Here is an 18,280-nt window from a genome sequence, read left to right on the forward strand (position 1 = left end):
CAATACAGTGGCATCTCTTTGTGATATTGTAAGGTCTTGTAGAATACCTCTGATCCACAGAACCTCGCAAATTCCTTTTGCTACTGCTCTAAATTCTGCTTCTGCACTGGATCTTGCCACAACCTTTTGCTTCTTACTTCGCCAGGTAATTAAACTACCTCCAAGAAAGGTACAATATCCTCTAGTCGATTGACGATCCACGACGGACCCACCATAATCTGCATCTGTGTATACTTCAAGTTTCAATTCTTTACCTCTCTGAAATATTAAACCATGTCCTGCAGTTCCTTTCAAATACGCCAGGACTTTAAAGGCGGCCTGCATATGTGGTTCCTTTGGACAATGCATGAATTGACTCAAAAGTCCCACTGCAAAAGCAATATCTGGCCTTGAATGCTGGAGATAGATGAGTTTGTCAATTAATTTTTGATATTGTACCCGATCCACTGGAGCAGCTTCTTCACACATTCCAAGCTTCAAGTTAGCATCGAGAGGTATTGATGACGGCTTGCAGTTGCTCATGCCCATATCTTTCAAAATATCCAGAACATATTTTCTTTGAGAAATGGATATACCACTAGGAGAATATGCAATTTAAAGACCAAGGAAATAACGTAGCAGTCCCAAGAACTTGATATCAAATGCTTGAGCAAGTTTCTGGCCCAAGACTGTTATCTCATCTTCATCATTACCAGTAACCACAATATCATCTACATACACAATCAAAGCAGCCACTCTGCCAGCTTCGCTAGTCTTAACGAACAGAGTGTCGATATCCCATACAGTTCATGGCTTGGGAGAACTTTCCAAACCAAGCTCTGGGGGACTGTTTCAGTCCATACAGTGCCTTCTTCAACTTGCACACTTGTCCTTTGAATCGTGACTGGTAGTATCCAGGAGGAAGTTCCATATAGATCTCCTCATCTAGATCCCCATGCAGAAATGCATTTTTAATATCATACTGATACAATTTCCAATTTAAGTTGGCTGCAACTGCAATTAGGATACGTCTGGTGTTTAATTTCGCTGCAGGAGCAAATGTCTCACCATAGTCAATCCCATATGATTGAGTGTACCCCTTGGCTACTAATTGAGCTTTATACCTTTCTAGGGTGCCATCTGCGGTATACTTGACAGTATATACCCATCTGCATCCCACAGCTTTCTTCCCAGGTGGCAAGGTGGACACCTCCCAGGTGTCATTCTTGATGAGTGCATCCATCTCCACATCCATAGCTTCCTTCCATTTCAAATTTTTTACAGCTTCTTCCACTGTCCTGCGTGTAGATATTGCATCAATATTAGCAATAAGAGTTTGAAAGGATGTAGACAGATGTGAGTAATGAATGAAGTTCGACATGGGGTATAGTGGAAACTGGGTGCACCTCCTCTTCCCCTTTCTCAAGGCAATGGGCCAGCCCTGATCATCCTCAGGCTGTGACAATTCTGTTTCTGCTACACACTCATCTGTGTCTGTTCGTATCTCACTTTCAACATCATTATCATTAGCATTCCTTAGCACTGCTGTGGGCTTCCTTCTCCAAGAGCTGGTTCTTGACCATCAGGTAATTCAATGTTAGTACTTGATGGTTGGTCCTCTCTTTCATTAGTATTCTCTGTTGCAACTGGTAATGGCACAAAAGCAAATTCTCGTTCAACTTCTGCTTCGGTTTTCTGCTCAGCAGTCCCATTGCATGATTCAAAGTATTTCTCTGACTCATTGAAGGTAACATCAAGTGAGATGAACATTTTCTTGGACGGCGGATGAAAGCATTTATACCCCTTTTGAGTGGATGTATATCCCACAAACACACACTTAAGTGCTCTTGCACTGAGTTTGCTGAGAGGATGATGATCATGAACAAACACTGTGCACCCAAAAATTCTGGGTTTCAGGCCTGTTCTCATTCTGACAGAAGGGAAGAATTGAATCATCAGGTCCAAAGGACTTTTATAATCCAGAACCTTTGACGGCAGACGATTAATAAGATGCGTAGCTGTAAGTAATGCTTCTCCCCACAGAAAGTTTGGCACTCCTTGGTGAATAAGCAATGCTCTAGTTGTCTCAACAACATGTCCAATTTTCCTTTCTGCTACACCATTCTGTTGTGGTGTGTTGACACAAGAAGACTCATGGATAATCCTATGAGTTTGAAAATATGCAGTTAACGTTGTATTGAAGTAATCTCTGGCATTATCTGTTCTGAACTTCTTCACCTGTACACCATATTGAGTCTGCACCTGAACAATGAAGTATTTAATAATATCTGTCGTCTCAGACTTCTGCTTTAGAAGGTACACCCATGTCAGTCGAGTGCAGTCATCAACAATTATAAGGAACCACCTAGCCCCAGACAGACAAAAAGGCACATGGTCCCCATATATCGCTGTGCACTAGGTCAAAAGGCTTGTCACTTCTCTCATTCTTTCTTTTATATGAGGATCTTTTATGTTTAGCAAACTGACAAGCATCACATATAAGCTTGGATAAGTTCATATTACGAGCAAAGACTGGGAACATTCTCCCCAAAAGTTCAAAGGACGGATGTCCAAGACGACAATGAAACAATTTAACTTGATCGACTAGAGAAAGATGTGATTAATGGAAAGAGAAAAAAGAAGAGAGAAGAATTTGGGGCAAGAAGGAATAATTTTTATTGCTGAACTGGGCCCCCTTTTATAGAAGAAAAACTTCACTTGTTAGAAAGGGAATATTCCTAAGGAATATTCCCTGTTTCCAACGGTCATATATTTTGAATATATGACTGTTTGAAACAGAGAGGTCCAGCTGCTTTTAAAGCAGCTGGACTCTCCAACGGCTGGGTTTCAGCCGTTGGAGAGTTGGGCCTGACTGTGGTCAGGCCCAACATATATTAGGCCCTACTGGGCCTAATATATGGGCCCTACTGGGCCTACACTAATGGGCCCTTAATGGGCCCTTAGTGGGAAGTTAGGCGGCCCATGTTGGGCCTGAAGTAGTTATTTTTATTAATATCTCCTAGGGTTAGGCTATTACAGAGTACAAGGCCTCGGCCCATTAGTTAGCTTAAACCCTACTAAGTATCCTCCATGACCTAACACCCCCGCAAGTTGGGTATAGATGTTGATCATGCCCAACTTGGACACCAACACCTGGAATTGTGGGCCGGGATGCCCTTCGTGAAGATGTCCGCGTCTGTTCCAACGTAGGAACATATTGCGGGACTATGTGTCCTTCGTCAATGTTCTGCTTGATGTAATGCCTGGCCACTCGTGCGTGTTTCAGGCGCTCATGTTGGACGGGTTCTTCGCCATCGCGATGGCTGGTTTGCTGTCTGACTGCAAAATCATACCTTTACCGGCATATAGGCGTAGGTCCTTCGGGGTGCCTTGGAGCCACATGCCCTCGCAGACTCCCTTCTTCAAGGCTCAAGCTCTGCTTCGCACTTGAGAGGGAAACTTCCTTTTGCTTCTTGCTGCGCCATGTAACAAGGTTGCCACCGAGGAAGCTACAGTACCCGGAGGTAGAGCGGCTGTCTTCAAAGGACCCTGCATAATCAGAGTCAGTGTATAAAGTAACACTAGGCTCACCTCCTGTCCGGAAGTACAGTCCCTGTCCAATAGTTCCCTTCAGGTAGGCTAAAATTCTGTCTGCTGCGCCTTGATGAGACTCCCGTGGATCGTTCATGAACTGACTCAGGGAGTTAACTGCAAACGCAATATCAGGTCTCGTATGATTGAGGTATAGGAGTTTACCAATGAGCCTCTGAAACGAGGTCCTGTCCACCGGAGCATCCTTCTCATGCTGTTGTGCCTTCAGTTTGACATTAATGTCGACTGGTGTGGCGGTTGGACGACAGTCCAGCTTACCGGTTTCTTTCAACAAATCTAGAATGTACTTGTGCTGAGACAGTACAATCCCAGTCCCTGAGTATGCCACTTCAATTCCTAAAAAATACGTTAGAAGTCCAAGCGATTTAATATCAAATGATGAAGACAGGTACCTTTCAAGGTTCTGAATTTCTTCGTCATCGTTCCCTGTTATGATTATGTCATCCACATAAACAATTAATATTGCTACCTTACCTTCCTTACCGTGCTTTATGAAAAGTGTATGGTCTCCTTCGCTCTGGAAGTATCCTGCTGTCAACATGGCCCGAGAGAACTTACCGAACCATGCTCTGGGGGACTGCTTAAGTCCGTATAGGGACTTTCTGAGGCGGCAGACGTCGCTGGGTTTGTCGCTTACCTGATATCCAGGAGGTTGTGCCATATATACCTCCTCTTCAAGTTCTCCATGTAGGAAAGCATTCTTCACGTTGTACTGGTGTAGTTTCCATTTGTAGATTGCTGCTAGTGCAATCAGGATTCTGACCGTGTTTAGTTTTGCGACCGGGGCAAACGTCTCATTGTAGTCAATCCCATATGATTGCGTATACCCCTGGGCCACCAATCTGGCTTTGTGTCTTGCAATTGACCCATCTGAATGGTACTTAACCGTAAAGACCCATCTACAACCTACTACCTTTTTTCCCATAGGGAGAGGGCCTACTTCCCAGGTGCCGTTCTTCTTAAGTGCTTCCATCTCCTCGTCCATTGCCTCTCTCCATTCTAAGGATGTCAGAGCTTCTCTGACGTTCTTTGGGAGAGACATAGCTATCATAGCCTGCACAACCTGAGTGTATTCTGGGGAAAAACGACTGTAGGAGACATAGTTGCTTACCGGATAGATTTTGGTCTTCGTACACTTCCGGGTTCCTTTACTAACCGCAATCGGCCATCCATAGTTGCTTCGGTTTGGTTCTTCTGCTGGTATTTGTTCTTCACTTATGGCGTCGGCTATCGGGCGTGGTCCCTCATTTTCCACAAATCCGCACAGTGCCCTCTTCAAGTTCCTCTGCACTATCCCTATGGGAAAAACAACTAAACTCCATACCTTCGGCATCTCCTTCCTCTGATTCCAAGTAGTCCCCGGATCTGTCTGTTGTCTCATAAAACATCCTGACCTCGTCGAATCTTACATCTGCAGAGATGTACACTTTCCTTGACTCCGGATGGTAGCACTTATACCCTTTCTGCATGGTAGAGTAGCCCAAAAATACGCACTTTACTGCCTGATGATCCAATTTACCTGCATTGTGGACATAAACATACACAACACAGCCAAATACTTTGGCCGGCAGGTTAGTCTTTAATGTTATGTTAGGAAATTCAGCGGATAATAGGTCGATTGGGGCCTTGAGTCCCAATGTCTTTGACGCTGTCCTATTTATGAGGTGTGTGGCTGTAGCTACTGCCTCAGTCCAGAGATGTTTAGGGCAATTTCCCTGAAATAGGAGTGCCCTGGCCGATGTCATAATATGGCCAATTTTCCTTTCAGCAAGCCCATTTTGCTGAGGAGTATTCACACATGAAGATTGATGAACAATTCCCTTCATTTCCATGTAGTTATTTACTTCTCCACAGAAGTATTCCTTGGCGTTGTCTGATCTCAAACATTTAATCCTTTTCCCAAACTGATTTTGAATCATTTCGCAAAATAACAGAATAATAGATGGTACTTCTGCCTTGGATTTCATTAGATATACCCATGTATACCTTGTGAAATCATCTACGAAGAGAACAAACCATTTCTGGTGGGATAAACCAGATATGGAGCAGGGGCCCCATACATCACTATGAACACACTCGAAGGCCGAGGAGGCTCTGTGGTTCGTACTGACGTATGGGGATCGTTTGAGTTTCGCGAATTGGCAACTCTCACAAATTAAATTTTCAAAAGGAATTCCTTTAAACATATGAGGATGCAACTGTTTTAAGATATGAAATGAGGGGTGTCCTAGTCTCCTATGAAGAAGGATGACCCGCTCCTCGTTCTGGGCAGTATAGACCATCGACTGCCCTTCTCCTTCCCGTGATTCATCTAGCATGAGAAGACCACCTCTCCGGTTAACAGATGAAATCTTCTGTCCGGTGTCCTTTACATAAAAACAGCAGTCAGAATCCAAGGAGAATCACACGGTATTCTCCACTAGCTGAATTAGAGACAAAAGATTTGCCTTTAATTCAGGAACGTGAAGAACACCCTGCAAGATTTTTCCTTTAATGAGGATTGTTCCTCTTCCTTCTACCCGTAGGACTCCACCATTGGCGGTAAAAACTTTAAGATTCCCCTTCTCAGACTCATAAGTCTGAAATAAGGACCTGTGGGGTGACATGTGATCTGTCGCCCCTGAATCCAACACCCATGATACTGAAATTGATTTAGTATTTGTAAAAGTGGTAAATGCGAAACACTTACCAGACTGCACGAGGGATGTTGAGCTCATCTTCTGCAGGATTTTGCTTATTTCCGCTTGAATAAGCTTCTGAATGTCGCCTGATTCCTCCTTCTCGGTGGAGGGTGGTTGGTCGCCTTCGCTGGCCACGTAGGCCTTCTTCTGCTGACCTGGGTTCCAGGTCCCTTTCTTGATCTGCTCCTCCTTCCACGCCAGCCTTCGGCAGTCCCGCTTGATGTGCCCTGGCTTTCTGCAGTACCCACAGATCAGTTCTGAGGTGTTACCTTCCTTTGGAGGGGCTTTGGCTTGCTGAGAAGATGGTGCCACAGGCTGTGGTGGTGCCCCAGGTTGAGACTCCTTTTTCGCTAAGTGAGCAGCAACGGTAGGTTTGGAGGTTTCCCCTCCCTTGCTACCCAATTTCTTCCTGCTTTCTGCTCCTTGGAGCTTTGAAATTGCCTCTGCTAGCGTGGGAAATCTTTCCCGGTGTAGCAGCTGACTTCGGAGGGTCTCGTACTCGGAATTGAGGCCCATCAGAAACTGCAGAGTTCTGAATTTTACTTCACGGAGGTATGAGGGGGAATTTTTATCACCTGTGGGCCACAGGAGATCTAATTCCCGCCAAATTGCCTTCAGCCTGGCTGAATAGGTGGAGATCGTCAGATTTCCCTGCTTTAGCGTTCGCTCTTGCTCGCGGAGATCATAGACCCGAAAATCGCTGTGCATTTCTGCACATGACTTGTTGACTTCTAACCAGAGGTCCTTGACGCCGTCGATCAGAAGGTAGTCATCCTTCTGTTCGTCTTCCATATTCTTCAACATCCAATTCATAATGAGAGCCTCTTCCGACTCCCATACTTCCCAACCGGCTTCGTCTTCTGACGGAGCTTCTTCAGTCAGGTGTCTCCCAAGGTAGGCTGCCTTGAGAGCCCTCTGTACCATAGTGATCCATTTTTGGCCATTTAGGCCATTGTACTTCATGTCCAGGTCGGGTAGGACAGGCCTTCCCTGGACTGGTGTGGTGAACTGCATGGCGGCAGGGGCTGCTGGGGCAGCAGCTGGAGTGGAGGCAGCTTGGGAAGCCAGCTCCTCAGCCTCCTTTTCTGCTTTGGCTGTGGCTCTGGTTCTTCTGGTGGGCTTCAAACAGTGCTTCAGAAATGCCTCGAACAGGGCTTCAAACAGTGCTTCAGGAATGCTTCGAACAGAGCTCTAATGGAGACTTCAATCAGGGCTTCATAGGGCTTCAATCAGGGCTGCACTAGGTTCAGAGCAAAGCTGGCTCGGATGCCATGTGAGTGATGGGGAGAGAAAAAAGGAGAGAGAAGAATTTGGGGCAAGAAGGAATAATTTTTATTGCTGAACTGGGCCCCCTTTTATAGAAGAAAAACTTCACTTGTTAGAAAGGGAATATTCCTAAGGAATATTCCCTGTTTCCAACGGTCATATATTTTGAATATATGACTGTTTGAAACAGAGAGGTCCAGCTGCTTTTAAAGCAGCTGGACTCTCCAACGGCTGGGTTTCAGCCGTTGGAGAGTTGGGCCTGACTGTGGTCAGGCCCAACATATATTAGGCCCTACTGGGCCTAATATATGGGCCCTACTGGGCCTACACTAATGGGCCCTTAATGGGCCCTTAGTGGGAAGTTAGGCGGCCCATGTTGGGCCTGAAGTAGTTATTTTTATTAATATCTCCTAGGGTTAGGCTATTACAGAGTACAAGGCCTCGGGCCCATTAGTTAGCTTAAACCCTACTAAGTATCCTCCATGACCTAACAAAAGATTATTTTCTTCAATATGATGTCTTCCTTTCACCATCAGCACTTCCGCCGCACCATCTTCCAAGCTCAGCAAGCCATTCTTCTCCTCAATTTGTTCAATCCTTCGGTTCTGCTTCTTCTCATATACAAAACAACCAGCAGAATCAAGAGTTAGAGAAACAAAGGAATCCTTAACCAATCTTTGGGGAGAGATTAGCTGGGCTTTGAGCATAGGAACATGCAGAACATGTTTCAACAATCCCAGATGTCTTATTCTGACAGTTCCTATACCCGACACTGGAAGGATTTCCCCCCTTGCAGTCAATACATGACAACTACCAGGACAGGTAGAATACTCCATAAATTTAGACAAGAAGGGTGTCATGTGATCGGTTGTGCCAGAATCAACAATCGACCGTGAGTTCTGATATGGTTTATGGACATCAAGGGAAGTAGAATGCATACCAGTGCAGATCATTGAAGTAGTGGCTGGACATACAAGATTCTTCAATTTTTCCAGCTCTTCCTTAAGAGCATGGATCTCTTGGAGTGTTTGGATCGGAGTATCATCCCCACCATTAGACAAGTCTCCGCATGAGTTTGTATCTTGACCTTTTACCACATTAGCTTAAGCCGGCTTGGGTGGCTTGCCATGGAGATCCCAACAGGTTTCCCTTTTATGCCCCTTCCTCTTGCAATAAGTGCAGATAATTGTTTCTCTGGCTTGCCATGTAGGCCTCCCCCTTTTTTGCTTCTGATCATTCCCTTTACTTGAATAAGACTTGGAAGGTTGGTTTTTTGTGGCAGCAACAAGTCCTGAGCCAATCTCAATTTCAGCAACAGGCCTATAAAGGTCCATCTCATCCCAGAGAGCCTGGAGCTCACACACATCTTCTTGAACTGTCTTGCTCCCTTGTTGAAGTAAGGTCGCTTTGGTGACAAGCTCATGGATACGCCAATCATTATTGGACTTCAGAACCCTTTTATGTATCTTATCCCAGATTTGTTTTGCTGTAGGAAGTAGAAGATATTTAGGGAAAAGGTCTCCTATCATACTCCCAAGGAGCCAGGTCTTGACAGTTGAATCGACAGACTTCCACACTGCATAGTTAGGACTAGTTGGTTTCACCTCTTCAATCAAGTGATGTTGCAACCTTCGCCCTTCAAGAACCATTTCAACAAATTTTCTCCAGTGGAGGAGATTAAGTCCAGTATATTTCATTGACTCAGGTATTACATGGTTGATGATAGAAGAGAAACCCTGATCTTGCTGGACGATTTGAAGATCGTTAGACTCCACTTTCTCAGCTGCCATTGCCTAGATAATATTTTCAGGATCGCAGTTTCTGGTGAACTAAGGATCTCCTTCACAAGAAAAAAAACGAAATAACAACTGCTGAACAACTTACGCTCAGGCTTCAGCAGTACAACGACGGGAGGACTCCACAACCCCATCGTACCAGACCGTTTTAGGGTTTCTTCCTGACTCTGTCGTCAAACTAACCTCAGTTTGACGCTTGGTGCTCTGACTTCACGAAGGTCAGCACCACACGGCACACGGCACTGGAGACGAATGAGGACACACCACACGGCACAGGAGAGACGGTAATCTTCTAACTTTGCTCTGATACCATGTCCGACAGAAACTTCTGTCTGCAACTTCTTTCACAGGGAGAAACCCTAGAACCAGGGTTCACGAGTTGGAAGAACGTGACATTTCATTAGGTCTTTCTGGTTTTAAATACCAGAGCATAATTTACAAGTACTGGGCTGCTTAATGGGCCCATTAGACATAAAGGGAAAAACAAGAATAGAAATAACAAAAATAATTAACAGAATAGAAATAACAAAGGCGTCTCTGGCTGACACCTTCTATATGAACCCCCTGGTCCCGTGCCTTTTCCATGTAGCTAAGATCTCTCCTGCCACAACTGCACAATGGATCGACAATCTTCCTGGTATAAATGCTGATTAGAAGGTTCCTACGAGCTCCCTGATCACCTCCCTCAACCTATTCGCCAATACGTTTGCAATAATGAGGTAAATGGGGTTGGACAACAAAATTGGTCTGAAATCCTCAACTCTGTCAGCTCTGTGATGCATCGTAGGAGGAACAGCCAGTGCATCGCCTTGTTCGGCACGGTGCCGTATCCATTGTGTGGCCAGAGATTCCAGCTTGGGCTGCACTCGCCATCCAGTTGCCATTTCAACTCCCTCATCTTCTCAATGGTGGCACCCTCACTGCGTCAGCCAGGGTTTCTGCCTCGCATCACCCGTGCCCTTGCGTCATCCTCACCCTCATGTTGCCCTCACCCCTGTGTCACCCACCTTTTTTGCCCTTGACGTCTTGACGCCCTTGCCCCTGCCATAGCCTCAACTTGAATCTTTCTTTTCTATTGGTTTCTGCCTATGCCTTCGCCTTTTCAGCGCTCACTGTTATCTTTCAGCTTTTGTTACACTTATATGGGGTCGCTTTCCTGTTCAGGAATTCTTCAGATGCCTCGCTATTTGTCACACTGTGCTTCCTGAAGGGGATGAAAGCCCAGAAAAGATTGTCTACCAAGCTGCTTCTCCAGATGAGGCTGCCTTGGTAACTGCGGCAAAAAACTTTGGGTTTTTTTTCTACAGGTATGAAAGATGGATATTCATATTGCTTTTTTATCATCGTTTGCGTTTGTTGATGTCATTTTGGTTATCAAAAAGGACGGAAGCAAGACAGTACATTTGAAATGGGGAAGAGAGGCTTTTTGGAGTACTGAATCCTGTTGTCTTTTCATCTTTTCAATATAAAATTTTCTACAAATGTGTCAGATTTCTTTGCTTTTTTCTAGTAGATCGGCGCTCTTTGGCATCTTTCTGCCTGGTGACTTCCTAACTGTTTATAATACAATCCTTTACCCTAGGCAGGGGCGTTTTAGTCGTTATCTTCTCCTTGGTATTTTTTTAATTAGTGAAGCTCCCACTTTGGAATTCAAGAAGTTAATTGAGTTATTCCTCTAAAAAAGGAAGTTTGTTGAGTTAGCTGTCCTCTCCTCCCTTTCCTCTCTTTTTCCGATCCTCTCTCACTCGCAGTCTGAGGTCATTCCCTCATTTTTCTGGCCAAAGTTCCTCTATTTCTTTATTTCCAATCTTAAAAGAGGAAATTGAAGCGCCGTGGATGACATGAAACTAGTGTATTCAAATCTAGTTGTCAAACTTCCCTGATCTTGTCGATGATTTGCTTCAGCAGTGATGGCGTTATTAATCTTTGTCAGTTAATTTTCTTTATTTCTTTAAGGCGCACCCCAACTTTGATTAAAGTCCGGGAATCACACGTTGAAAGGATGGGTAAAATAGATGACGTCTCTTACGAGATTCTGAATGTTCTGGAGTTCAATAGGTAATTTTATTTTTTTCGTTTTCTTACAATTTTAGCCAGTCACTATAGCGGAAGTTGTTCTTACCTACTTTTAATATTTTGAAAGTACGAGGAAGCGGCAGTCTGTTATTTGTCGCTATCCGAATGGAAGGCTTGTTCTCTACTGTAAGGTAAAAACTGGTTGAGTTTTTTGTTTATTTTTTAATTCTTATTTTGTCTTTAACTAAACAATCATGTTGGAAACTTCTTCGTAGGGTGCTGACACTGTTATTTATGAACGACTGGCGGATTCAAATACCGATATCCGCAAGATAACTCGGGAGCACCTCGAACAATTCGGTTCATCGGGTTTACGCACTCTATGTCTGGCTTACAGAGATCTGAGCCCTGAGATGTATGAAAATTGGAATGAAAAGTTTATTCAGGCCAAGTCATCCTTGCGCGATCGCGAAAAGAAGCTAGATGAGGTGTGTGTATCTTTCTGATAGGCTTTGTAAGCAAAATATTTTGCCCATGTGCTTTTGGCTCCCATCATGATTTTACTTATCGTTTTCTTAGTTGTCAATCCCATTCGTGATGTTCGGAAACTTATCGCGTTTTCTGAGAACTAGGTCCCTGATGGGACGCGGTCACTAGGGACATTTTATCATATCAATAAACCATCAACTGATCGGCCATTTGATAGTTCAAACCTGATATCTGATCCCCCCAACCAAACTGTCCTGATTATCGAATGGGCCTGTCATTGGTATTGGATATCTGATCGATCATCTGAACATGCTTGGTAGTTGATTGATGGATTAACGGGGGCCACCCTTCATAGCTATCTTTCCCTTCCTGACTCTGGCTGACTCTCTCTCTCTCTCTCTCTCTCGCATCCTCTCTTTCTCTCTAGGGGGGACTCATACAGTCCTCAGGCAGCTAGCAATATGCCCTCCATCGGCAGCCCTCACAGGATGTGCAGGCTTAGCATCCCTGTCTCCATCGTGACCACCATCCATGTCCACGCAGACTCAGGTTTTGCCTCTGTTGCCACCATCCGTTCTCATTGATCCATCAGATCTCTTCAATTGTAGCCGATGCAATCTGATTGCCAAGCACTAGTGTGCCACAATCATAAACCCAAGCATTTAAGAATATAAGTTATTTTATCTTTTTTTTCTGCCAGAGGTTTCATGTATGTGTTTAGAAACTTCCATGCATTATCTTCTTAATTGAATCAGGCTTAACGATTATGACCACTTTCTAATTTTTCTCTATGATATTTTCCAGACACATTTTATGTGTTTCAGTTACAGAAGTGACATCCTGGATTTTAAATTCTTATTCATTCCAAGCTCCATGCAGGTTGCAGAGCTGATTGAAAAGAAGCTCATATTGATTGGATGCACTGCTATAGAGGATAAGCTTCAAGAAGGCGTTCCTGCTTGCATAGAAACCCTAGCGAGAGCAGGAATAAAGATCTGGGTGTTGACCGGAGATAAGCTGGAGACTGCCATTAATATTGCCTATGGTATCAGTGCGATATTTCTATTTCTTTTGCCATCTTTTCAGTAACTTGAAACGATATTTTACCTTTTACATCTCATCTTTTTAACTCAGCCTGTAACTTGATCAACAATCAAATGAAACAATTTATCATCAGCTCAGAGACGGACGAAATTAGAGAAGTTGAGGATAGGGTGAGCCTTCTCATCTTAATTTCTTAAATAACATGGAAATATTTTGTCGGGTGCCTATTTTAATTTATCCCAGCTGTCCTCTTTTTGTTATTAGGGCGATCAAGTAGAAATCGCTGGGTTTACTAGGGACTTTGTTAAAGAACAGATCGACAAATGTCTCGAGGAAGCAGAAAGCTTCACGAATCTCGTAGTAGCACCTAAAAGAGCGCTCATAATTGATGGAAAGTGCCTGATGTATGCCTTAGACCCCGTCTTACGCGGCAAACTGTTGAGATTGAGTCTAAATTGTGATGCAGTTGTTTGCTGCCGAGTTTCTCCACTGCAAAAGGCCCAGGTTTGATTTTCTCTCTTGGTTCAACCCTGTTATTCGAACAAACTTTGAATTATTGTAGATTGTTGAATAAGTTCTCTTTTTTATCGTTTTAAGGTGACGAGTTTAGTAAAGAAAGGGGCCAAAAAGATTACGCTGAGCATAGGTGATGGTGCAAATGACGTCAGCATGATTCAGGCGGCCCATGTTGGTGTGGGCATTAGTGGGCTTGAAGGAATGCAAGCCGTCATGGCTGCTGATTTTGCTATTGCCCAGTTCCGCTTTCTCACTGATCTGCTTCTCGTGCACGGCAGATGGTCGTACCTTAGATTATGCAAGGTTTTTGTCTGCAAATCTTTCTCAAATCATTTTTTGGTTTTTTTTATTTCTAATTAACTTCTTTGACTTTTTCTGTTTTAGGTTATAATGTACTTCTTCTACAAGAACTTCACCTTCACGTTGACGCAGTTCTGGTTCACCTTTCAAACTGGATTTTCTGGGCAACGATTCTATGACGATTGGTTCCAATCTCTCTACAACGTGATCTTCACAGCTCTGCCAGTGATTTTTGTCGGACTTTTTGATAAGGTGCTCGCTGAATTTTCGATCTCTAAATTTGAAAGCAGTATTATTTTTTGTTGAACTTTAATAGCTGCTGCCCTGGTAGTGAGGGAATAAACCCTTAGAAAGCAACCAGATGAATAGAGACATACACTTTTACATAAAAATTCCCAAATAATTTGGGGAGTGACATTTTAACCCTGCAGTATAACGTATGCTAAACAAAACACCTGAAAATTTGCATTTTTTTAATTTTTTGTCAGGACGTCAGCACTGCACTTTCCAAGAAATACCCGGAATTATATAAAGAAGGGATGAGGAACATCTTCTTCAAGTGGAGGGTGGTGGCAGTCTGGGGTTTCTTCTCAATCTATCAGTCACTGATTTTCTACTACTTCACCGCCTCGGCCAGTCGCATGGGTCACAATAGCTCTGGAAAAATATTTGGTCTGTGGGACGTCAGCACGATGGCCTTCAGTTGCGTTGTAGTGACAGTCAACATTCGCCTACTCTTAACGTGCAATTCGATCACAAGGTGGCATTATCTGAGCGTTGGTGGGAGTATCCTGGCGTGGTTCGTCTTCATCTTTGTGTACTCTGGTGTCATGACTCCCTGGGATCGACAGGTATGAGTCTGGTAGTAGGGTACGATTTTCCCTGATGACGTTGACGAGAGGACACTAACTAGTTGTCCTCGTCATTGGTCTGTGTCAAGGATGACGATGATGATTTTATCATCTTCGTGGTCCTCCGTAGTCTTGACTCTACTTTCTCTGTGCCATGTCAAATCTCCACTCATTTCTGCCAAGACTCTTTCTTGTATGCCAGCAGGTGATCCTCTCTCTCTCTCTCATGAGTCCCTCTCTTTCTCTCTCTTCCTTCTCTCCATATCTCTCCTCTCTCTCTCTCTCATGAGTCCCTCTCTTTCTCTCTCTTCCTTCTCTCCATATCTCTCCTCTCTCTCTCTCTCATGAGTCCCTCTCTTTCTCTCTCTTCCTTCTCTCCCTATCTCTCCTCTCTCTCTCTCTCTCCCTCACCCCTGAATCTCGTCTCTGTCTCTCTCTCCTCCTTTCTCTCCTTATCTCTCCTGTTTTACTGTCTGTTGTTCTCTCCCCCCTTCTATCCATTACTCTCCTCTCTCTCTCTCTCTCTCCCTCGTCCCTGAATCTCGTCTGTCTTTCTCTCCATAGCTCTCTCTCTCCTGCTCTCCATATCCCTTCTCTCTCTCGCCCCTTCTCTTCTCCTCTCTCTCTCTCTCTCTCCATATCTCTCCTCTATCTTTCCAGCCCCCGTCTCTCCATATCTCTCCTCTCTCTTTCCCGCTCCCTTCCCAGTATCTCTCTTCTCTCTTTCCCGCTCCCTTCTCTCCATATCTCTCTTTCTCTGTCTTTCTCTCTGCGGCTCCATATCCCCTCCTTCCCATGCATCCCGACTCTCTCTCTACCCCCCCTTGTCTTTCCCATGAGTCCCATCTCTTGCTCTTTCTCCCTCCCCTCTCTTTCCCCCGAGTCCCTTCTCTCTCCCTCCCCCTCTCTTTTCCATGAGTCCCTTTTCTCTCCCTCCTCTCTCTCTCTCTCTCTCTCACCCGATCTTTCCCAGAAGTCCTGTCTCCCTCGGTCCTCTCTCTCTCCCCCTCTCCTTCCCATGAGTCCCGTCTCTCTCTCTTTCTCCCTTCCCTCTCTTTCCCATTAGTCCCTTCTCTCTCCTTCCCCTCTCTTCCTCCCCCTCTCCCATGAGATCCTTTTCTCTCTCTAATCTCTTTCTCTCCCCCTCTCTTTCCCATGAGTCCCATCTCTCTACCTCCTCTCTGTCCCCCCTCTCTCCCCCTCTCTTTCCCCATGAGTCCTGTCTCTCTCTACCTCCTCTCTCTCTCCCACTCTTTCCCCGAGAGTCACATCTCTCTCCTCTTCTCTTTCCCCCTCTCCGTCCCATGAGTCCCATCGCTCTCCCTCCTGTCCTCTCTCTCTCACACAAATTTTCATTCATTCATCATCTCATCGTCGCCATTCAATATTCGCTAGAAAAGTGTCATCGTCATACACAGTTGCGGCAATGACAACTTTTGGATGACAATGACAGCTTCGTTTCAGGACAGCAAACCCTAATGGTGGATACTTTTGGCCATTTTTTTTCGGAGCCAAGTTTTCATGTTTTGGCTTGTGAGCTCAATTCAGAGGTTTTGTTTCTTTTTCAGGAAAATATATACTTTGTAATTTATGTGCTGATGAGCACCTTCTACTTCTATCTTACTCTATTGCTGGTGCCTGTTGTTGCCCTCCTCGGAGACTTTGCGTATCTCGGGTGAGTGGAATCTAGTAATTTTCGATTTTCTTCTTCCCCTTGCGCATATACATTTCCATGAAGTCACATGATATCTCTCTCTCTCTTTAGCTTTTTATGGGCTTTCATGAAATACCAAGACGTCACAGTCTTCCAAGAAGCCATTCCAATTTATTCCTTTAGTTATGCGTTTTTCGTTCATTCATTGAACGAATTAAGATAAAGTCCCACAATTATTCAGAATTGTGATTATGGATTTTACTTTTCCTCAATTTATGTTTTGGCAAAAACCTACGTGGGCCAACGTCATGCACAACATTCACGTCATCAGTACTTTTTAAACTGCTTTCATCATCCGCTGTTCATGAGCTATTCATATTTCTTGGTTAGAATTTTAATGTCATCATGTACTTCCTTGAATATATTACTTGAGAATGCGGTCATCGTGTGCTCTTTGTCAACTATTCAGATTGTTTCTTGTGAAAATTTATGTCATGTTCACTTTAATGATGCTGTTACATGAAATTACCCTCATTACCTGTGCATCATCAGATATTCAGATTTCTTCTGAAAGATATTATAATGTTCTTCAGCAATGTTATTATATAAAAATGCTATCATCATATCCTGGTCTTTACTGTTCCGATTATTCATTAATGACATGTACGTCATGATGCACTTTTATGACGTCATGCATAAAACGACCGTCATCCGTTGTTCATGAACCACTCGTTATGTTTAGTACAACATCATCGACTTTCATGATGTTTTTCGATGAAATGGCCCCCCATATTTGCTGTTCATCCACCATACAAATTATTCGTCAATGATCCATACGTCATTAGCCACTTTTGCAAAGTTGTACATTAAACTGCGGTCATCATCCTCTGTCCATCAAATATTCGACTGAATATTTTTTATTTTTGTAAAATTATTCAAACTGAATATTATTTACACCCACGTCATCATGCTCTTGCAAGAAGTTTTTACATCAAACCCCCTCTTTATCCTGCATTTCATCAATTATCTAAGATAATTTCTAAATGCGTCTTATCTCAATTAAGCCCTTCCATCCACCTACTTGTAGAAAAATATCTTAATTTATCCGCCCATTTATCCTGCTATTCAGATTGCAGAGATGGTTCGCCCCATACGACTATCAGATCATCCAGGAGATGCATCGGCACGAGCCAGAACCAACGAGTCGGACCGAACTGCTGGAGATCGGCAACCATCTGACCCCGGAGGAAGCTCGGAGCTACGCCATATCCCGGTTGCCCAGAGAGAACTCGAGACACACGGGCTTTGCCTTCGACTCACCGGGTTATGAATCCTTCTTCGCCCTCCAGCAAGGGGTGCTCGCTCCTCAGAAGGCGTGGGACGTCGTTCGACGAGCCAGCATGAAGACCAAATCCAAGCCTCCCAAACCCCCCAAGCACTAAAAAAAACATCCTCCGACAACCAAGGTTATAATCCGACTCGATTCTTTTTTTCTTGATGATGTTGATCATGATTTTTATTTCTTTTTCAATTGTTTGATCTTCGGCTGTTTCTCTCAGGAGTCTGCTGCTCGGTCTTAGGATGAAGATGATGATGATGATCTTGTTTGTCCATTCAAGGGAGGATCTAGGTTTGTATAGTTTATCACTGTTCTTTTTTTTCACTATTTCTATTGGTTGATCCCATGGGGTGATATTTGTAAAGGATTTATCGTACCACGAACAAGAACAAGGTATGATCTTTGAAGAAATTTTTGTTTTAGTGGAACCCATTTTTTGAGTGAATTTACGGTCTTTTAGTTTTTGGTACTCTTTATGATCTTGGTTAGGATGATGATGATGGTGATGGTGTTATTATTCATCTGCCCATGGAACAGTTAGTTTTTGTATAATTTCTCAATGTCCTTTTTACTATTTTTTATAGACCCATGAATTATCCTTTGTGGGACTAGATCAGTTTGCTCATGGAAATGCCATTAACATCAGTGATATGATGAAGGAAGAGATACTGCGATGTAAATCATTTATTCCTTGGATTATAGGTGTTGCTGTGTCTTGACATTCTCATCGCCATGAT

The 18,280-nt window shown here is 43.9% G+C and overlaps 1 protein-coding gene across 2 annotated transcripts in view; it reads left to right on the top strand.

Annotated features, from left to right (window-relative positions):
* ALA3 (aminophospholipid ATPase 3) overlaps window positions 1–17,988 on the top strand; it is a 30,189-nt gene extending 12,201 nt beyond the window's left edge. For both annotated transcript variants that reach the window (XM_078580672.1, XM_078580673.1), the window contains 13 exons: window positions 10,499–10,641; window positions 11,291–11,392; window positions 11,478–11,541; window positions 11,626–11,838; window positions 12,719–12,884; window positions 12,974–13,053; window positions 13,148–13,387; window positions 13,481–13,702; window positions 13,784–13,951; window positions 14,188–14,550; window positions 16,119–16,225; window positions 17,334–17,670; window positions 17,764–17,988. In XM_078580672.1, the coding sequence (XP_078436798.1) occupies window positions 10,499–10,641; window positions 11,291–11,392; window positions 11,478–11,541; window positions 11,626–11,838; window positions 12,719–12,884; window positions 12,974–13,053; window positions 13,148–13,387; window positions 13,481–13,702; window positions 13,784–13,951; window positions 14,188–14,550; window positions 16,119–16,225; window positions 17,334–17,646 (2,181 nt within the window). In that variant the 3' untranslated portion in view covers window positions 17,647–17,670; window positions 17,764–17,988. The remainder of the gene's footprint in view (window positions 1–10,498; window positions 10,642–11,290; window positions 11,393–11,477; window positions 11,542–11,625; window positions 11,839–12,718; window positions 12,885–12,973; window positions 13,054–13,147; window positions 13,388–13,480; window positions 13,703–13,783; window positions 13,952–14,187; window positions 14,551–16,118; window positions 16,226–17,333; window positions 17,671–17,763) is intronic.
* The last annotated feature ends 292 nt before the right edge of the window (window positions 17,989–18,280 follow it).

Source organism: Wolffia australiana, chromosome 9 (genome assembly GCF_029677425.1).
Source record: "Wolffia australiana isolate 7733 chromosome 9, ASM2967742v1".
NCBI lineage: Eukaryota > Viridiplantae > Streptophyta > Magnoliopsida > Alismatales > Araceae > Wolffia > Wolffia australiana.